Here is a 22,632-nt window from a genome sequence, read left to right as displayed (position 1 = left end):
GAGACACATATGCCTTGCACAGGAACATTAAAAGTGTTTCCATGAGCTCTTGCCAGCTGATATAGAAAGATTGTGAATGTTATGCATGTTATGTTAAGTTACTGTGAACAGATGCTGAGAAATTAAGGGAACTGGCCATACTTGTCTTTTTTCATGTTCTGCTGTTGAGATGATGTAGTCACTTCACCCTTAGTGTTTGCTCGGGCTTACTGACTCGATCATATGATTACACACAGGTTGCTAGTGCAGTGCTAGGAGGAAATAAATAACGTGAAGGTTGTCAGGTAATGTATCGGTCACTTCCAAGCCCATACTGCCCATATATGGAAACTAAGCTGCAAAACTGCCCATTTTAAGTTCTTTTTGAGATGTCAAAAAAGCCTATTAACATATATCTGTCTATTCAGCCTACAGCAGTTTATCCCTGCCCATTCACACTGAAGGTATAGGGAGGGTTTTAGCTTGGACTGCATTTTGAATGAGATACAATATGAGGCAGCCAATGAGAGCTGAGGCCATATACATTTTTCAGCTTTTAAAGGGCCCATATCCTACATTTTTCTTAATTTTTTTTTCCTGCTCAGGAAAAAAAATGCTTTTTGTGCTTGTGCCTTTAAGTTTTACATATGTAAATTATCTCTGTTATGATTGGCTGCCCTGTATTGTACCTCTTTCAAAAAGCAGTCTAGGCTGATATGGTGAAAATGTAATATTACGATACTTAAAGAAGTTCATGATACACGATTGTATTCCATATTTCACATACTGTGCTGCACTAAATTCAGTTAAACAGGGCTAATTATGATCTCTGTAATAAAACATGCAGTTGGGAAGTGTTCTTTAAGTACTGTAGTATCCACAATATGTTTGGAAAAGTATATTGTGACATATTGTGACACAATTTGTAACAATAAAGATTAATGTTGTTGTATTTTCCAGCCCTACTGCAGACTGAAAAAGCATGCAAATGTAAATGCGCTGGTGTGGCATCACAAAAACAATTAAATCAAAACAGTTTCTGCAGCTTATTTCCCATATATGTACTGGGTAGTAAACAGTAGGTTTTGAAGCGTTAACAATGTTTACAGTTCTAGTTGTGTTTCAGCTATTACTGCTTTTTGAATGAAGGGCAGTCAAAACAGAACAGAGCTCATTTACATGAGTCAGTCTTAAAGGCACAGAAAAAAAAAATGCCAGTTTAATTCTAGGGATAAAAAGAGGTAGGAACATTTAGATACTAATAAAGTAACTAATTAACTAAAGTAATCTGATTCATACTATATCAAAGTTTCCTATTTGAATAAAGCAAAATAAATTAGTTTTTCCATGATATCAGCCCATTACAGGCACACTAACTGGAACAACCTGTTTAATTCGAAGGAGTAAAGAGAGGTTGGAAAATGGCCATATGGAAATGAATTATGACTCTTTTTGATACATAAACATACACAAATGTTATAAGAGACTCCCACACAAAAAAACAAGAAAAATGTAGGATATGGGTCCTTTAAATGAGGGAAAATGTTTGAACAGTGTGAGGGACCAACAATAGAAATGCAGTAATTGATTTTTATGTTGGGATTGATTGTGCATCCACACTGAACCTTAGTGCACTTTGGACTTCTCGCACATAGTGTAAATGTATGTAGATGAGTGATTTTAATAGGAAACCTTGAATGAATAAAGCAAATCCAAGCTCAAGACTAATTTGTATTGTCTTTCCTGCGTCCAAGCCCCCCATTGCCCCACACCACAGCATAAGCAGTCATGGCTGAGTAGCCAGGATGACTGTTGAAAAATTGCGGCCTAAGCATCTTATCAGAGTCTGATAAGAGTACCAGTCTCCTCTGATACCTGTGTGAAGCTGACATCTGGTATTACGGCTCTTAGAGAAGCACTCGAAAACTTGATTGCTTACTTTCACCTGAAAGTCTGTGAATATTTCATGTTATTATGACTCAGTGCCAAAGACTGCAGGAACTAGCATAGTTAATCACTCAGGTGCTGAATCAGACAAGGGATCTACAATGCATGTATGTTTTAGATATAATGAAATACGTGTACATATTTTCTGTATGGGAAATTTTAAATATATGTAAATATATGTATAATGTGTCTTCACATACATTTGGAATTTCTGAGTTAAGACAGCACATACGGTGCTGTGCAAAAGTCAGAGACCACTTTCATTTAGTAAATTTCCAGTCCGGCCATGAAGTACGTTATACATGAGAATCAGTAACAAAGCAGAACACATAGACTTACAGAAAATTACACAGAAGCATCAACAACTAAATATAACATCAAATGTTTCAGTATTCATTGTGCACCCTTTGCCTTTCTTTTCCATGCTTTTCCATTCCATTCAGTTTCCATTCCTTTTAGGAGACTTTCTGTTTTTTCAAAGAAATCTGCAGGGGTATTTTTCCACACCTCCAAAGTTCAGTCTTAGAAGTTGATTTTATTATGCAGCCCTGTTTATTAACATATACACGCTAAAAAAATACAGGTACCTGAAAGGTTCTTGACTTGGATGCATGGTTCTACAGAAAACATTTAATTGGTATTGAACCTTTATGTTCTACAGAGATTTTTTTTTAACGTTAAAAGATTCTTCACACTCAAAACATCTCATTTACAAAACAGTTCTTCAAAGAATCATCAACTGAGGGGCTCTTAAGGAAACTAAAGGTGGTTCCTCTATAGCATTGCCCCAAAGAACCCTTTTAGCACCTTTATATTTAAATGTATATACATTTTTTTTCCATGGGTATCATCTTTTGCTTTGAAACCGTAACACAGTGCAACTCACTCCACACAGGCCAGTGAAGCTAAGGAGAAATATTATGCTTCTCATAATGCCTCGTAAGTCAGAAGACCTTGTATTTGACCCAAGAGAAAGGACAGTATGGGCAGCTTAGGTTTCCAAAAGGATTTACAGCTATTAGCCATAGAAACACAGGTCACTCTGTTCTGTTGCCTTGGTTTCATCATATTCATATGGATGCCTGGGTTATCATCAGTTTGATACAACTAAATACATCCTTTCTCTTTGTTACGAGTGTCTAAATCTTTTTTCTCATCTAATGTTCTGTGTACTAATGGAAAACAGTTTGAGAGGAGGGCCGTTTGTCCTGTGTTGTTCTTTTTTGTTAACTATTAACCTAGTTCTGCCCCACGTGGGGGTTTGGGTGTACTTTGCAAAGTTCTTGTGGTCTAATCTCACCTCAGGTGGCACTCTGTCAGGTTTGCCCTGCTGTTACACTAAGTTCTGTGCAAATGTTTTGAGGAGTGGGCAACAAGAGGAAACAATGAACAACACTATTTAAACCTCACAGCTTGTGTATATCTAAGTAACCTGTTTATGATGTTTGTCAGACTGCCGTTAAGTGTAAATAATGCAGTTTAAGATGAACAGAATAGCACGTTTGTTCATGAATTTGCCTTATCAGCTTCTCCTTCACCACCATGGCAAGTAAACGCAGCTTGTTGGCACTAGGAATTTAAGACATCCTAGATGGAGGTGATTGTCAATGGGTGCGGCAGATGACTGCGCAAATATTGACCTTGCATTTAAAAAGAGGGTTGGCTTTGTTCATACAAACATTAAACTTTTAATGATGTATTGAAGTGTCACAGAAGTTGGTTTTAGCTGTGCACCAAGGGTTAGCATTTAGCTACAAATATATGTCACAGAGTATTAGTGAAATTGATGGACATGTTTGGACACCAGTATGTTTTCCTGAATTGACTGTCAGTTTACTTCTTTGTAGTCAGCTGATATTTCCTTCACCAGTGTTGAACCATTTTAGCCTGGTAGAAGATTCAAAGTTAAATCCAAGCCAGAAAATGAGGCTGTAAGTCAGCCTGCTCTGTATGTTCCAGTTAATATCTTAATGTAACATACTGATTGTCTTCCTGACATTGTCCATCATTTCTACACATTTTCTCTTTATTGTCTAATGACTCTGTGTGCATCTGTGTTTTTTCTTAGTCAGATTACCACTTTGAGTACACAGACTGTGATGTACTGGGGTCACGATGGAGAGTGGCCATACCCAACAAGCCTGATACGTGCACAGGTCTACCTGACCCAGTTAAAGGAACTCACTGCAGTAAGTAATAGGACTATATGCATGCTAACATATATTACAATTAGGGGTGTTAAAATGAAGCAAAAACATTTAACTACATCTGCCTATTCGGCCTACAGCAGTTTAATTCCGCCGCAGTTCTAGTTGTGTTTCAGCTATTTTTGAATGAAGGGCAGTCAAAACAGAACAGAGCTCATTTACATGAGTCAGTCTTAAAGGCACAGAAAAAAAAATGCCAGTTTAATTCTAGGGATAAAAAGAGGTAGGAAAATTTTGATACTAATAAAGTAACTGATTAACTAAAGTAATCTGATTGATATTATAAAGGTATTGGATTTTGATGCCCAGCCCTAATTGAGTAAGAGTACAAGTAGTCAGTTTCAATAATACTCCAGTAAAATAATGCCTCAGTATAGTAAATACGTTCAATTACTCGAGTATTTTCCACCCTTGTGTATCAATAAAGCTATTATAATGGAAGTACCTAAAGCAGAGTTGCCTGTCTGTGGTTCTGGTTGGTGTCCATCCCTGTCTGGTGATTTTCATGCTCTAATGCACTACCTGGTAACCAAGAGATAAGGTGAATGTGTATTTTAGCAGAGAGCAACATTATCAGATTACATATGGTGTAGTACATTTACTCTGCCTTAGCCTTTGCCTGCCTAATCTATTTTACATTGACAAAATCTGATTCATTAGTTTATTTAGGGAGATTCCAAACCAGCACTCAGCATTACAATAACTACTGTACCAACTTCTCTTGACAGCATTTTCATGTAAAGAGGGTGAATACCTGGACATGAAGACTCAGGAGTGTCAGAAGTGTGCAGCAGGGACGTATTCTCTAGGCACAGGTGTGGCCTTCGATGAGTGGGACAGTTTGCCTGCTGGGTTTATTAGCCATGGCATCAACATGGATTTAGGAGACATGTACACAAACTGCACCAAGTATGTAGTATTGAAACATTGTGATTTAAAGCCTTGTGTGAGTTGATTGTCAAAAATGACATCTTATTGGCCATATCGCTATGAAAACCAAATAAATTGTTAGATGTTGTCTGTTTTTTTCACAGTAGAAATAAAAGATGTTGTAAAATATCTTCGCTGTCAGAACAAAACCTTGTACCTCCTAAAAGTAGCTTTACATGAGAAGGAAAATCATTCTGAACTTTCAATGGAAGTTAATGTAAAGAGATTTTATTAACTTATTTTGTAGCTTTTCTATTCAACACAAAGTTTTAACATAATAAAAAGGCCAGCTGGTGTAAATAAATAATGTAAAGAAATAAAAAAATACAACAAGATGCAAGGTTTTGTTCCAACAGCTATGATATTTTTAAAATATTACTTTTTAAATGGGTCATTACCTTGCTGTGTGTAAAGGCTGCCAAAGAAAAGGCATTACAGAATATTGTCTGGCAATAAACATCAGATAAATGTTCTGCTGCAATCAGATGCATTATATTTTACTTTATTTCTGGTGGTAGAAAGTTTTCCGTTCCTGTTGTTGACTGTACTGTGATTCATACTGTGTGTGTCCTTATCCAGTTCAACCTGGACTCCTAAAGGTGACTACATAGCCTCCAACACAGATGAATGCAGCTCCACACTTTCGTATGCTGTGAGTCTAAAGCAGCCTGGCTCAGTGTCCTTTCAGTACTTCTATCCCGACACCAACATCTTCTTTGAATTCTATGTGAGTATTATTTTAAATATCAACTCAGTTTAATGTAAAAGATAAGATAAAGCTATTGTGTTCAGCAGGGTTAACTGGAAGGAATGTTTTTAATTCCTGGTGTGACAGAAGCAATGTGACTCAAATATAAAAAGGTTAAAACTATAACAATGTCACTCGTCTTATTCAAGTTTGCTTCATTTTGTCAGGTTCAAAATGACCAGTGCCAGTCTACTGACTCCCAGAGTCGCTTGATGAAGAGCTCAGAGAGTGACTGGGACTCTCACTATGTAAGTGCATCTCTGTGTGCTGGTTTGTGTGGAGCAGAGATAGAAATAATGTGGCCAATAGGAACCATATCTTGAAAGAAGTTCCTCTCACATTTTTGAAATGAAAGGGTTTGATATACTATGAAAACAATGGTAAAATTTCAAAACATAGCTTTCTCTCCTTTCTCTGCAGTCTGTTTTTGAATGTATTGTGTGATGTCACTGTTGATGACACTATTGTGTCATGTGACTGTTCATTCAGCTTGCAGCAGTTTAGTGATACAGTGAAGTGATAAGGGATGTTGTTACTGCAGACTGTCTAAAGTAGACTTATTGGAGTGGAAGGTATCGGGTGTAACTAAAACAGTGGCCATTTACATGAATTAGTCGTAAAGGCACAGAAACTGAAAACAGCCTGTTTAATTTTAAGGCATAAAGAGAGGTTGGAAAATGATCATGTAAAAATTAATTTTGACTGTTGTTGTTTTAAAAACCAACTAAACGTTATAAGTGAAAATGTAACATTTAAGAAAAGAAATGTAGAATGTGGAACCTTTAGGCTTTCATACTGATTTGTCCTGTGTTCTTCAACAAGGTGCAGCTGAGTAGTGGGAACAATGTTTTGTTCTGGAGAACCACTGGGTTCTCTTTGTCTAACAATGCTCCTAAGCCAGTGCTGCTAAAGAACATTGCTATCTCAGGTTTGTATTCTGTCATCATGATCATCATTATTAAAACCAGAACTGAAGTCTACCCAATTTCGTTAGTCCTTTTCAATAGATCTTCAACATAAAATTACATGGCTTTTGTCTATTTTTGTTGGAACTATCATTTCACTTAAGCCAGCTGCCTAAAATAAGGAGAATGAAATCAATAAACACTTGATCCATTCTTCACAGGGGTTGCATACACATCTGAGTGTTTTCACTGTAAGCCTGGCACCTATAGTGTTAAACCTGGAGCTGCCCGCTGCGCCCCCTGCCCGGCTAACACCTACTCCAACAAGGGAGCCACTGCTTGCCAGGACTGTGATAAAGAGAAATACTCAGGTATGTTTCTTTTTGAATCGTCATGTATTCTACATTTTTATTGTATTTTGTGATGAATTTTGTTATCATGATAGACGATATGCTTTTGTGAGCATGTCGTTAGAGATCATCAGTATTCAGAACACTGAATAACTGCATGTTTGATTAAAAAGAGATCATAATTAGTCCTGTTTGATTGGTTTTAGTGCAGTGCAGAATGTGAAATGTTGAATAAATATCATTGTACCAACAACTAGTGCATTATGTCTGTGTGTCAAAATATATTTATATATGATATGTATTTTATATTGCAAAAATGTCTTTCAGTATCGTGATGTGATATTTTTGCCACTCATAGCTTTATACATATAAGAATAATCAATGTTATATTACAAATAATACCACCATTACTAGAGTAAAAAAATGGTTTCCATTTTACATTCACTATTATTTTTTCCAAAAACTTGTTGTATGTAAAATTATTACAAATGTATATACAGCATTGTGGAATAAAACTCTTCATATTTAAATGAGCTCTGTTCTGATTGGCTGTCCTATATTGCACCTCATTCAAAAATCAGTCCGGGATGAAAGGCTGCTCATAATATCAAATTGAATTAATTGAATAAATGGATACATTGAAGTATACAGGTATTTGTTACCTCACAGAAACATTGAATTCTGAAGTTTCCATGTATGTCCTGCACGGACTGGAGAGTGAAAACTACATTTTAAAACTGCAGTGCTTATATACTACACCATACTCTTTTATCTCAGAAAAGTGAGAAAAAATGTTTTTCTGTAATTTAGACCCTTTAAAAATGTAAGCATGTTTAAATACTATCTGTATGACTATGTGTAGGCATTGTTTGGCAAAAGCGCAAATAATGTGCTTTATAATGCGTTAGCATGTTCCAGAGATTCAAGACAAACGCACTGTCTTTACCTGTCTGGTCACTGTCAGAGAGAAAAAGGCTTATTACAGTTCTTGTGACAGTTACATCTGCATAGATAAAACATTTGCAAGTAATCAAGAAGGTGTAATGTGTATGGAAATTGGTTGCACACCTAAATGCAGAAGCAATGTGGATTTGCATAGCGGAGTATTGTGCACTATCACCGAATCTAAATGTGTGTTGTTTTTTCCTAACGCCGCTGGCTCTTCGCTCTGTGTCCATGGCACTCTAGGGATCGGATCAGGAACGTGTCAACAGAGGCCACCCTGCACAGCCAATGACTACTTCTACACACACACCCCATGTGACTCCGCAGGACAGGTGCAAATATGAAAAAACTTTGATTACTATGACCGCTGACCAAATGATCAATTTCTGATATGACAACTGAAATCAGACTGTACGTGTACACAAGAAGCTTCAGGAAATGTAATCATTTTAATTGATATGGTTTGCCCCTTATTTTGTACCAGGCTCCTCATGACTGATCAAAACCACATAGACTTTGTTAGCAAACTGTGTACTCCAGATACTTGACTATAGTTTTGTTGCAGATATTGGCCATCACATTGGTTATATGCATAACCTCAGATCTCTGTGTTTCTCATTATAGACACAGCTCATGTATAAGTGGATTGAGCCGAAGATCTGCAGCGAGAATGCAGAGGGAGCAGTGAAGCTTCCGGCCTCTGGAGAGAAGCAGACCTGCCCTCCCTGCAATCCTGGATTCTTCTCCAGCAACTCCTCTGTCTGCAAACCCTGTCCTAAGGGATCCTACTCCAATGGAACAGGTACAATACGCACACAATTCACAACCCAGCAAACTTTCCAAACTTTTAGCGGTAGTATATATACTTATTTGCGAAAATAAAGATAAATCTTTTAAGCTCTGACCTGTACATAGGCCGCATGATTCCTCATTGCTACAACTACAGATTAGTATTCTAGTATCTTGTATCATTGTAAATACCCAATAATTCATAGTAGTTACTAAGAAATAAGTAAAATAAGACTAATAACTGAATAATAAAACTGTAGGGTTCAAGAGGTTAAATCAAGGATGCACATGACCGCTTTAGTCATTAAAGGCTTGATCATTAGGTGCTGAGGTGAATTCCAGTTGTATGCAAAAGTTTGGGTGCCCCAGGTCAAATTTCATTTTGTTAATTATATAAGTGAAAATAAGTGAAAACATCCTCTACACAGTACACTCTTTGGCACATTTTAATGTACAGTTGCTGTTTAATTTCTGAATTTCACATATTGACAACAAATAAATAAATAAAATGTTGTATTTACAAAGGTTATGGCATATTTAATATGTTATGCTTTATTTTTTCCAGTATTGTGCACTAAAATTATATTTATATTATATTTGTTTACTTTAGAGGATTTGTTAACTTTTTTTTTAACAAAATGTGTAATTTGACAGATTTTTGCATGCAACTTTGTATGAATTTACCACAAAATCCCTAGTGTTGAATCGTCACTTAAAGCGTTAATTTAACACAGATTATTTTGCCATGTATGGGAAAACACCTATGCAGGAAAGAGTTGTGTGTCCTTGCTTTTTCATTATTTACACCCATCCATCTAGAACAGCCTACCTAGCATTAAAGATTTTGCTGATTACACACACAAACACACACACTCACACACACACACACACACACACACACACACACACACACACACACATACAGACACACCACAGATTAACCTTCATGTTTTGTTTACACAGAATGCTCAAAGTGTCCTGTTGGAACAGAGCCGGTTGTGGGTTTTGAGTATAAGTGGTGGAACAGGATGCCTAGCAACATGAGGAGTTCCGTCTACAGCCGAGAGTATAGTGACAGTCAGAGGAGCACAGGTAAACACAACCTTATGGTGCTCATCTGGTCCTAAGATCAGCTGTCTGCAATTCAGTGACCCTCGCTGACTGTGGAGTAAACACTACTTAGCAAGACCTTATGGTAGTAATAAGACTGAGACTCATTCATTCCCAGTAAGGCAGACAGGTGGGATTATCAGATAATTAACAGTGCCTAATTTGATACTACTTTACAATTAGACAACCTTTTTAAAGGCTTTATGAATGGCTTTCAAATTAGCTTAGTAATTAGATCTTAAACACCTTAAAATCATTAGTAGGTACTTATAACACATAAATAAATTATAACACATAAATAAAAAATGCAACAGTGACTTGTTATAACTGATGAATATAAATACCTGATGAGCCTGACAGGTGTAATGCTGACCGATGGAGAAGACAGAGTAAGAATCAGTAAGATTTGGGGTTTAATATCCTAAATGAATGTGGGCTCACTATGTGGGAAGTTATAATTTCTTATTAATGATTTTAAGGTGTTTAATGACCTAATTAATAACCATAATTCCAACGATTCATAAACCCTTTCAGTTATTTATTTATTTTGTGCCATTAAGTTGGTTCCAACTCATGGTGCGTATACGGAGGACCTCAGAAAAGGCTATAGCCTGGACAATTCTGATCTTTATTTGTAGAGACACATCATTACATTTAAAGATCTTTTTAGGCCCCCTCATCTTTGTTTTGCTGGGTGCCAATCTGTGTTGTGCTTCTTGAGTGCTGGATTGTTTATTACTAGTGGCACCTCTAATTCTTCTGTTGAAAAGTTAAAAGAGTCCATTATTGTTTCTAATTCAAAATCCCTTGATTCTATAACTTAATTGCAAAGAAGTTTTACACTGAGTCTAGAAGACCTGTAGTTAAAGATTATGTGCACAAGCTGAGGCATATAGAACTCATTTACTATGTATTTTCACTGTGGTTTAGTTGTGTTACTGTGTTGTGCTTTGTTATGACAGGATGGGAGGTTGCGGGAGAGTACATTTACACCACACCAGGAGATCTAGACTCGGACTACATGATGCTGACACTTACTGTTCCTGGTTATAGGTAAACAAATTGCAGAGATAAACACTCAGCTATTATTCTCTGCTCAAAGAATAAACATGCATAAACTTAATTTATATAGTATGGATAGTATGTAATTAATGAGAGCTGCATGAACAAGCAGTGTTTGACATATTCTTTTGTAATATAACGAAGCTAAAATACGCTTTAAAGGAAACTCTTCATATCTTTTATATCTTTTCACTTCCCTCAGCTTGTCGTATTCTGCGGACAAAAATAATGAGAGAGCAGAATTCTCTGAAATCACATTTGTATTTGAGACCAAATGCACAGCCGACTGCAGACTTTACTTCATGGCAGTGAGTACTTCAGTTTCTGTAGTTTCACAAGCTCATTTTAGTCATAGTAATTATCAAATATTTGTATGACTAGTACTTGTCCAGTTTATTTATGAAGTCAGTGAAGCTCTTTAACAATGGAGTTAATTTTGTGCCAAAAGTTTCAAATAAATTTTAAAATCCACAAGCAGGATATTGAGTATCAAAATGTCCACAATTTTTGCAAATACAGATAATGAGATTTCTACACATTTTCACTCATTCTTATATACATTTATTACCCTTTTTGCCACTTTTTGCTTTCATTTTTTCTGCTTGCTGATTTTGCTTTGCACTCTTTTGCTTTTGAGTTTTGGCACTTTTTAAAAGGGGACAGGTCTTAAAAGAGGGCAATCACTTGCACTCTCTAGTGGTCAACTGATTTGGAGTGACAGGTCTTCTGGCACATAGCCATTCAGCATAGCGGAATATCTCAAACTGAGTGCTGCTAGGAGTGCAGCGTTTTACTGGCACACTCGACATTATGAGCAATGTTTGTCATATTCCTTTTAAGTTAATGTAAAATATTTTTATGGGTCCTGTGCTGACGGTGTAAAACAATATAACTATTATTTTGAGCATTAAATAACATAAACTTAGTCATGTACTGGTATTGGAACTAAGCTGCTTAAATAGCTAAAGTTACTTTACTACATTAATATGAAGACAGTGATTTGGGCAGCAGCATTCTGTGACTTCAGTGACTGACATAACAGCCTTTATAACCTCCAGAATGTAATAGCCAACCATGACGTATCGACTTCATTCCCTTTGTAGTGATTAAACATTACTGTCTGTCAAATATCTCATGGCAGCAGTAACTCATAGCCGGCAGTAATCAGTATTTTCCACTCTTTACTGTGTTTAGCCAGTGCTGCTACGTTATACATATTACACAGCACAACATAGGACACTGTGCAAGTGCTACATTAATAGATATGACAAATATTGTTCATAAGGTCGGACATGCCGGCGCAATCCTCTCAGGTAATATTACACTCAGTACGACATGTTCCGCCATGTTCAAGGCAGATCACAGCTCTTGGAGTGGGCATGGCCACATGTTCAGAAGACCTGTCACTCCAAATAATTTCACCAGTAGAGTGCAGGAAAATGCCCTGTTCTAAAATCCACCCCCTGGATCTTGCAAAATGAGCAATAAATTTATATCAGAATGAGTAAAAATGAGGAGTAATCTTTTTGAAAAAATAAGTTTGATTTAACTCTCATCATTTGTATTTGCAACATATTTTGGACATTTTGAGACTTAACATTTTGCTTGTGGATTTAATTATTTGAAACATTTGGTGAAAAATTACTTCCATATTCAACACCTTTGCAGTGTAATAATGCATTGGATTCACTTAGAGTATAAATGTTTATGTTTGGTTACAGGGATTAAATGAGAGGAACAATGCTGTAGTGGAGAGTTGGAGTGGCACCAATGGGAAACAGTCCTACTCTTACCTCATTAAGAGTAATCTCACTGTCAGTTTTACATGGGGCTTTCAGCGCACTGAGGCCTACACCACGGTGAGAGAAGGTCCTTGTAACTTATATTTCATGTGTAATAGAGGTTGTTCCACATGCTGCAGGCAACTGTTGCAACTGCATCAAACCGTTCAATTTCTATAAAAGATACTATTATACATGATGACAGCAGTTTATCAGCTAACATGATTTATAGCACAGATGAAATACAGCCACACCAGCAATATAACAAGACATTAAACTGAACAAGTACATTTTTGGAAGACATTTTGTTTTGCATAATTCACAATACCTGGAGGCTCAGCCATCTGGCACTGTAACCCCAAACACTGTGCTTCATAATATACATTTCTTTCATCTCAGGAGAGGCAGTACAGCTCTGACTTTGCTAAAATCTACTCTATTCACGTCACTAATGTGATTGGTGGGGTGGCCTCAGAGTGTCGGCAGTGTGCACTGGACTCTTCCCATAAAGACTCGGCCTGTGTGCCCTGTCCTTCTGGTCACTACATGCTAAAGGGCACGGGAATGTGCAAGAGCTGCCCACCGAACACCTTCATCAGGCCTGAGCAACCACTGGGAGAGGAAGCCTGCATCCCATGTGGACCCAATACTAGGAGCAACAAAGTAAGCACTGCTTAGCACTTTACCCCTTAAACCCTTCAGGCCAGTCTATGTGTGCACATTTTCTTTCTCACTCTCATAACTACATTGCACTTACATATTACTTTCATAATAGTTACTAAACAATTTATAGTAGTTACTGAATTATACATCTAGGGAATGAAGGGTGATGCTTGTTTTTAGATACTACATTTTGAAATAATTAATAGAAGACAAAACAAAGGTGCATCTAATAAGTATAGCACACAGCTGGTGAATTCAGTGTTGCATTGGTGTTGCATCACAGGGCAGGTGTGAGGCACACCCAACCTAACATGGCACGGATGTTTTATGTAGTTAAACTGGTTCAAATAGAATGTGTTTTTAATAATTTTCTCATATTGCTGTGGCAATGTCATTTGCACATTTTGACAATACAACAGATCTGATCAGATGAGATCTTTTTTGGATGCATACATTTATTCATTTAGGTTGTAAAACTTGTCTGGTTCACACACCATAGAATCATATTGAATTAACTTTGGTTTGCATCAGTGTACAAGATTTTTTGCAAATGTTACAGCTACCCCCTCAGTCTGTTAACCCTGCCTTTGGGGTAAGTTGTAACATTTGCATTCATTCCACTTTTAGCTGAATTGTTCCCAAATGGTAGGTGCACTAAACAAAGTTTACACTTTCATTTGTAGCAGAGATGTCCATGTTGTTTGTTTAAAAAATATGTATTTTGATCTAATCCTTTTAAAATGACTGAGCAAAAACCAAAATGTATTTGGTTGTGCTTCAACCTCCCCTATTCATTAATCCCTTAAACTGGCTTGTTATTCAGTTTTTAAACCTTGAGACGTATTACTCAGTAACTACTATACATTATTCATGAACTACTATGAAATGTTAATGCAGTTGAGAGTGAGGAATTGAAGTGTGTGTCCACATATGGGCACCTGCAGTTTAAAGAGTCAACATATCAATGTGTGACATCGAAATATACAGACCAATTCACCCTGTTTTCTGTTTTCAGGCGCATTCAGCCTGTGTCAGTGACTGCACTCTGGCTGTGCAGCATAAAGGAGAGACTCTGCGGTATGATTTTTCTCCTCTGGCCAATGTCACCCACTTTGAGAGCAGCCCTCGCTTCACCAGCAAAGGTCTTCGCTACGTCCATCAATTCAGTGTGGGCCTGTGTGGGACTGAGGTATGTGTTGCTGTCAAATCAGGACTTTATTTTTGCTTTTTTTTTGCTTTTTTTTTCTTGTTTTAAAATGCCAGTTGCCCTTTAGATTTTGTGAACCTTTTATGAAGAGTGGACCAATTAAAATGGTCCAGAATGCCTGAAATAAAAAACAGAATAAGCCAGTTAAACTATGTATAATGCACACCGTAGGTGATATCACACAGCAATATTATTCCAGAGTGAATGCAAAGTGGATTTGAAAAATAGGGAAAAGTAGGGCAATTTAAAGGTGCTTTTTTTATCGAAATCGAAAGAAGTAGAATTACTGAGTCAGGAGAGAAAAACATAAAGCTAACTTATGGTGTGTCAACACTGCTGCGATTCACCCTCTAGAGCCTAAAATAGTCATTTAAAGTCAGAGGTGTGGGGTAAAATTTATTAGTTTTTTGGATCATGTCATACGTCTTTATGTATTAATGTCACACACACAGGCTCAAAAAGAAAGTCCAGCTCGATGTTTTAGGTCTCAAATGCAAAAACATCATTATACTAATGAAGATATGATACTCAGAAGATATGTCCTTCTACAGGTTTTGACTGAGTTCTCTTTGAAAAGTCTTTCAACATGCTTATAATCATCAGATTCATCCCCTTGGGGAAGGGGTCCAAAGCACAACCGACATTACAAAATAGTCTTTCACACATCGCATGCAATTATGCATTTACACCAGAGAGATCTGCAAATGCCCAAAACTTACACAAGGTAGCTTTAATTTGCATTAAAAGTAAATATTTTCTTTTATATTTTGCAGATGCAATTTTATTCCCACAGCATTTCAGTTCTAGCATTTTCTTTTTGAAGCAGCAGGAGAGACTGAGGGTCTAAGTATATATTTCAGCACTGGCAGCTCACAGCAGCATCACAGTAACCTCATCACCTTCTATTATAATTAGGCTGCTTTTTCTGTCTGTCTCTCCATCTGTCTGCATTTTCCCAGGGTCGTGCTTTAGCTTCCTGTGTTGACAATGTGACAGACACTACAAAAAAAGTGAATGGTTATGTCTGCCAGTCAATCATAATGCCCTCAGAGGTCAGAGGTCAAAGTGTGGTGTCCTCACAACCCTTTATTATCGGAAGTACATTGATTGGTGAGTTATAAGTGGTCTTAAAGCAAAATGACTGTTTCTGTTGCAGAACTAGAGTAGTTTTTAGGCCAGTAGAGTGACCTGATGTTTCATTTTTGTTTTATTTTTTACCATAGGGGTAACAACTGAGTCCACACTGGATCACATCTCATCTTCTGAGAATAGCTTCCCTGCTGAATCCTACCTGCCTGATGTTATATTCTACTACAGGTAAGATCTGACTGAATTTGAGTAAGAATGCGCTCTTTAACAAGGCTTAACCGGACCATGCCATGATATTCTAAGCTCTATGATTCATCCTTTATGTCCTTAGAGCAGGGGAAACAACACAGGCATGTAAAAATGGAAGATCAACCTCCATCAGACTTCGATGTGATCCTACAGTCGCAGCGATGGATCAGCTCACTGCACCAAGGTATCACGCAAAGTTATACTGTGCATTTAAAACTGAGATAAACTATAAATGGTTCACCTTATAAAGGTGCAATGACAGTGAAAAGACCAACATTTACAGCTCTAACTGTATATAAGGAATTCCATTTCACATGATCTGCTGTGTGTGATTGAGACATGACAGAAATTGCTGATGATAGCTAAATTATTTTGCACATGCTGACACCTTCTGGTAAAAAGTAAGGAATGCATCTCATGAAATGTTGATAAACAAGATCTTTAAATATTTACAAACCCCATTTCCAGAATTTCCAGAGTTAAAAACATTAAATAAAAGTTGAATAAAAACAAGAATCCGTGATTTGTTAATTCTCTTTAATGTTCATGCTATGCACCATGCTATGCATCATGCTACTGTGTTAAATATAGCCACATGGGCTCAGGAATACTTCAGAAAACCATTGTCACTTAACACAGTTGCTGCATCAAGAAATGCAACTTGAAACTCTTCTACACAAGGAGAAAGCCATGTATCAGTTCTGTGCAGAAATGCCGCCGAGTTCTCTGGACCAAGCTCAACTCTGATGGTCCAAAAGACAGTGGAAATATGTGCTATAGTCAGATGAGTTTCAGCATTTCAGCTTGTTTTTGGCAAAAACGGATGTTGATTTCTCTGTGCCAAAGACGTATGTGTGAAGGTACCATTGACGCGAAGACGTGTTGCGATTTTAGAGAGACATATGCTGCCATCAAGATAATGTCTTTTCCCAGGAGGTCCATGGTTATTTCGGCAAGACAGTACCAGGCCTCATTCTGCACATGCTACAACAGCTTTGCCTCGTAGACACAGAGTGCATGTGCTTGACTGGCCTGCCTGCATTCCAGATCTGTCTCCTATAGAAAATGTAGGGTGAATCATGAAGAGGAGTATCAGATGACAGCGACCACAGACTGTTGAGCAGCTGAAGTCTTGTATCAAGCGAAAATGGGCAAAAATTCCACTTGCAAACCTGCAACAATTATTATCCTCAGTTCCCAAACAATTAAAAAATGTAGTTAAAAAGAAAAGTGGTGCAACACAGTGATAAACGTGCATCTGTGCGAACTTTTTTTGATTTTGTTGTAAGCATCCAATTCCAAATTTGTTTATATTTCCAAAATACAATTAAGTTGGCCAATGAAAACATTGAACATCTTTTCTTTGTACTTTTGTCAGTGAAATAATGGTATGGAATAGAATAAACAAATCACAGATTGTTTTTATTGCATTTTAGAAAATGTCCCAACTTTTCCGGAAGTGGGGTTTGTAATTACAGCTCAGAAACAGCATGAGGATTGCACTTTTTTAAAACTTAGTCTTTCTCTCTTGTTCGTTTCTCTGCAGTAAATGTTCAGAGGGAACATGTGACGGCTGCTCTTTTCACTTTTTGTGGCGTTCTCAGCATGCCTGTCCTCTCTGTTCTGAGAGGAACTATAAAGAGATAGTGAGTGCGTGCACTGAGGGAATTCAGGTAGGCCTTACCTTTAAAATAATCACCATATATTGCAATACTTTATGACCCCTGATCAGTCAACTGGTAAAGTTTTAGTTCTTGAAAGAATACAGTTTTACACACATATAAGAAATGTGTGTGTGTGTGTTTGTGTTTAGAGGACTACCTATGTGTGGCAACAGCCCCTCCGATGTACAGGTGGAGTTCCTCTGCCAGCTCCAAGGATCAGTGCCTGTGTCACTTTGGACTTCTGGCTGAAATTTGGTGCTTCTATTGGAACATTAGCAGCTGTTTTGCTCATTGCCATTAGCTGCTACTTCTGGAAACGGACACGCAAGTAAGTGCCTGTACAGTCTGACCTTGTCCACCACATCCGATTCCTATCACCACCACTGTAAACATATCTGACTCTGTAAGTTTCTGTGGTACGGCACATTTCATGTCTAACCACTTTAGATGAGTTTGCTCACATCTTAATGATTTAATCATGCAGGTTTTTTCAAAAATTGGTGGAATTCCCCTTTAATAAAGGTGCATAGTGCTAAAGTATAGCCTATGTGGTGTGTAACTTTGCAAATCCTCTCTACAGGCTGGAGTATAAGTACTCAAAGCTGATGATGAATGCAGGGGAGAAAGAGTGTGATCTGCCTGCTGCGGACAGCTGTGCCATTATGGAGGGAGAGGATGCAGAGGATGATCTCATTTACCTCACCAAGAAATCATTCTTTACTAAGATTAAGTCCTTTTCCAGGGAGGTGAGCAGAGCTCCATGGTCATTATGAATACTCTGAAACATAATATTCCTGTCTTGGATAGAAATTTAGGTTAAATAAATGTCATATGAATAAGGTAAAAGACAGATTCTGCTTAGTTGTTTGAGTAAGATGTTTGAATGGAGACTCATCAAGCAATAACACAAGGAAAAAGTTCAACAGACTTGGCAAATGCAGTAGTACAGTTGTTATAATGTTGTAATATTTTATTATAACGCTTAGCTGTTGAAAAGTTGTTAAAAAGCTTTAATGTTATAGTAATTTAAAATTACTTTTTGTTTCTTTGCAGAGGACATCTGATGGCTTTGACTCTGTTCCTTTGAAGTCATCCTCAGGCATGGAGATGGAGATGAACTAGACCTTCAAACCAGCAACCAACAGGAGCTACTCTAATCAGATCAGCAGATTGGGAAAATCATTCTATCACAGTGTGTTTAGATGCAGGGAAGAATCACTCTTAGCTCTGGGATAGACACTGCAGTTTTTCCTGTGCAGTGTTGATTTTCCTCCCAAGCGTGTGTGGTCAGATTTTCCAATTATGATGAAGCTCTTGTATGGGAAAACAGTGGAAATGAAGTTGTCATCAGTTTCCATGGCAATTTTACAATTAGGAATTAATAATGATTGGTGAGCCATAATATACAACCAGTCCAAGCATTACATTTGATCTTTATGTGGTTTATGTTTCTGTGTAAATAAACTAGAAAGAAACTAGAATCTTCTGAAATCTGCACCACAGAGAAGTAACTTGAAAAAAAATCTTACATGTTTAGTAAATACTGCAATTGACTTTTCATCACGTCTATTGCTTCATGCTCTGTTTGAGCAAAATTACTGAGCACAAGTGCTTTTTGTTCCTTTTTGAAGAATTTTGTTTTGTTTTGTTTAAAAATTGTTAATGTGCTTGTACAATGTGCCTAAATATTCAACTATCTGTCTTTGAATGGCCATGTTTTCATTTTAATGTCAGCACAGAAGGATTTGGCTTAATTTTACCTGGTAATATTTATTGACTCTTATGTGTAAAAGAGACTTGGGTGGCCTTGTCCGTAAAGAATGTAAGATGCTATATAAAACTTGCCTTTTGAGTGTATTGTCATAATAAAACTAAAAACGTGCGTAAACATTGGCATTGATGAAGGGGTTGAATATTGCATTATTGCATTACATATATGATTTCATTTGAGGGGGCATTTGCCCCCCCTTAAAAGAAAATCATCCCCGTCACATTTTTTCTATTTTTCCATTCTATTCTTTTCATCCTCTTTACATTAATACTGCTATGTGATACCACCTATGATGTGTGTTATTTATATTTTAAAGCATATACGTTTCATGGTTTCTTTTCCTTGCAGTCCACTTACGGCATTTGTGTGATGTACATGATCATTTTCAAACCTCTCTTTACTGCCTAGAATTAGACCGACTCTTTTTGTTATTATGCCTTTAAGATAGCTATGTGTGTAAATGTGCTCTGTTCTGATTGGCTGTCCTGTACTACATTCAAAAAGCCTGGGCTGAAACACATCTTATAACTTCAACATAGAGGGGCGGGGCCAAACTGCTGTAGCTGAATGGGCAGATATATGTAAATACATTGGTTTTTGTGTCATCATGAAAGAGCAAAATTAAAACAATACTTTTTATACACACAAGTTCCTTGACCGCCATGATTATATACTCAAGCAATTAACTACAACATACGTTCATTTTTATCGCATATATGTGTCACACATATCATATGATAAGTAATATAAATAAACTAGAAAAGTGCATTTCCTAAAGGAAACGCGGAATGGTTGCGCCGCAGTTACTATGGAAATCTACAGGAGGAATGAGGGATGAAGAAAGTACTCATAGAGGAGTGTGGGTCAGTATGGCTGTGGTTTAGAGCTTGGAGACTGGATCTGAAAGAGTACATGTACTTTGGTGGCTGTTGAGAAAAAGACAGATTAGGGCTTTGTTGCGAAAGAAAATAAATGGGACTCTATGGAGGGATGAAAAAATGACAAATAGATGAGTGCGGGTCAGTGTGCCTGTGGATTAGAGCTTGGGAATGTGCCCATGCATTTCGGTGTCTGTTGCACAATGGAAAAACAGGGCTATGGTTTGGCCGAAAATAAATGGGATTCTAAGGGAGGAACGAGGGATGAAAAAATCAGAAACAGAGGAGTGCAGGTCAGTATGGCTGTGGATTAGAGCTTGGAGCGGTGCCCTGATTGAGTACTTGCATTTCGGTGTGTGATGTCGGGCAAAGAAGTAATAGAGTTTGAGTGGTAGTAAAAATGAATGGGACTATATGGGAGGAACGAGGGATGAAAAAACGACAAATAGAGGAGTGCAGGTCAGTATGGCTGTGGGTTAGTGCTTGGGGACCTGCCCTAAATGAGTACATGCCTTTTGGTGACTGTTGGGCAAAGAAGTAATAGAGTTTGAGAGGTTGTAAAATGAATGGGACTCAATGAGAGGAATGAGGGATGAAAAAACGACAGAGACGAAAGAGGAGTGCGGGTCAGTATGACGGTGGATTAGTGTTTGTGCTAGCTAAGTGCATTTCCACCTTAAAAACAGTTCCACCTTAAAAAAAATCATTATGTGTGCTGACACTGCTGAGCATTAGGCTGGGAGCATGTGAGACATTGGGCTCCGTGCGTGAGTCTGAATGGGTGTGTGAGTTAACGGCCCATTGTGACATCATGTCTGGCATGCTGCCAACAGTCCGCTCAATTTAAGTCAATGGGAGGAACAAATGATGGAATAAAACGAGAAACGGATGAGTGCGGGTCAAAACGACAGTGAATTCATGTTTGGGGGCCTGCCCTGAGATAGTGTATCAAAAATGGTGTTGTTCGGGCAAGCAGAAGTATCTTAGATTGGCATGCAATGTTCACCCCATTTATTGTCTATAGGAAAAAATTCCGCAAAATTCCCTCGCTACACGGAATCCGTGCATCAGAACAAAAAGCTGTATACAAGCACACATCACACAATCAGGGCGGACAATTTGGAGTTGGAACGGTGTTGATATCTCGAAAGCTGCGGGACTAGTTAAGCGGCGAAGAAACGACAGAAAATAAATAAATAAATAAAAATAATAACTAGAAAAGTGCATTTCCTAAAGGAAACGTGGAATGGTTGCGCCGCGGTTACTATGGAATTCTATAGGAAGAATGAGGGATGAAAACAGACAGATTAGGGCTTTGTTGCAAAAGAAAATGAATGGAACTTTATGGGAGGAACGAGGGATGAAAAAATGACAAATAGATGAGTGCGGGTCAGTGTGGCTATGAATTAGAGCTTGGGAATGTGTCCCTGCATTTCGGTGTCTGTTGCACGATGGAAAAAACAGGGCTATGGTTTGGCCGAAAATTAATGGGATTCTAAGGGAGGAACGAGGGATGAAAAATCGACGAATTGATGAGTGCGGGTCAGGGAGGCTGTGGATTAGAGCTTGAGGACCTGTCCTGAATGAGTACATGCATTTTGGTGACTGTCGGGCAAAGAAGCAATAGAGTTTGAGTGGTGGTGAAAATGAATGGGACTCTATGGGAGGAACGAAGGATGAAAAAACGACAAATAGAGGAGTGCAGGTCACTGTGGCTGTGGATTAGAGCTTGGGAACCTGCCCTGAATGAGTACAAGCATTTTGGTGACTGTCGGGCAAAGAAGTAATAGAGTTTGAGTGGTGGTAAAAATGAATGGGACTATATGGGAGGAACGAGGGATGAAAAAACGACAAATAGAGGAGTGCGGGTCAGTATGGCTGTGGGTTAGTGCTTGGGGACCTGCCCTAAATGAGTACATGCATTTTGGTGACTGTTGGGTAAAGAAGTAATAGAGTTTGAGTGGTGGCGAAAACGAATGGGACTCAATGAGAGGAACGAGGGATGAAAAAACGACACAAAGAGGAGTGCGGGTCAGTATGGCAGTGGATTAGTGTTTGTGCTAGTTAAGTGCATTTCCACCTTAAAAGCAGTTCCACCTCAAAAAAATCATTATGTGTGCTGACACTGCTGAGCATTAGGCTGGGAGCGGGTGAGACATTGGGCTCCGTGCGTGAAGTTGGATGGGTGTGTGAGTTAACGGCCCATTGTGACATCATGTCTGGCATGCTGCCAACAGTCCGCTCAATGTAAGTCAATGGGAGGAACAAATGATGGAATAAAACGACAAACGGATGAGTGCGGGTCAGAACGACAGTGGATTCATGGTTGTGGGCCTGCCCTGAGACAGTGTATGAAAA

At 38.0% G+C, this 22,632-nt stretch overlaps 1 protein-coding gene across 1 annotated transcript in view; it reads left to right on the top strand.

Annotated features, from left to right (window-relative positions):
• Positions 1-19,526, top strand: part of elapor1 (endosome-lysosome associated apoptosis and autophagy regulator 1) — a 20,709-nt gene extending 1,183 nt beyond the window's left edge. The window contains exons 2-22 of the mRNA XM_036578398.1: positions 3,995-4,115; positions 4,862-5,042; positions 5,643-5,790; positions 5,979-6,059; positions 6,634-6,739; positions 6,938-7,087; positions 8,255-8,343; positions 8,636-8,813; positions 9,764-9,892; positions 10,873-10,963; positions 11,175-11,280; positions 12,694-12,831; positions 13,153-13,416; positions 14,432-14,605; positions 15,583-15,733; positions 15,847-15,940; positions 16,044-16,145; positions 17,508-17,634; positions 17,775-17,953; positions 18,206-18,371; positions 18,679-19,526. Of these exons, the coding sequence (XP_036434291.1) occupies positions 3,995-4,115; positions 4,862-5,042; positions 5,643-5,790; positions 5,979-6,059; positions 6,634-6,739; positions 6,938-7,087; positions 8,255-8,343; positions 8,636-8,813; positions 9,764-9,892; positions 10,873-10,963; positions 11,175-11,280; positions 12,694-12,831; positions 13,153-13,416; positions 14,432-14,605; positions 15,583-15,733; positions 15,847-15,940; positions 16,044-16,145; positions 17,508-17,634; positions 17,775-17,953; positions 18,206-18,371; positions 18,679-18,747 (2,844 nt within the window). The 3' untranslated portion in view covers positions 18,748-19,526. The remainder of the gene's footprint in view (positions 1-3,994; positions 4,116-4,861; positions 5,043-5,642; positions 5,791-5,978; positions 6,060-6,633; positions 6,740-6,937; positions 7,088-8,254; positions 8,344-8,635; positions 8,814-9,763; positions 9,893-10,872; positions 10,964-11,174; positions 11,281-12,693; positions 12,832-13,152; positions 13,417-14,431; positions 14,606-15,582; positions 15,734-15,846; positions 15,941-16,043; positions 16,146-17,507; positions 17,635-17,774; positions 17,954-18,205; positions 18,372-18,678) is intronic.
• The last annotated feature ends 3,106 nt before the right edge of the window (positions 19,527-22,632 follow it).

The sequence above is a fragment of the Colossoma macropomum genome, unplaced genomic scaffold (genome assembly GCF_904425465.1).
Source record: "Colossoma macropomum unplaced genomic scaffold, Colossoma_macropomum, whole genome shotgun sequence".
NCBI lineage: Eukaryota > Metazoa > Chordata > Actinopteri > Characiformes > Serrasalmidae > Colossoma > Colossoma macropomum.
This window is presented reverse-complemented; position numbering and strand designations above follow the sequence as displayed.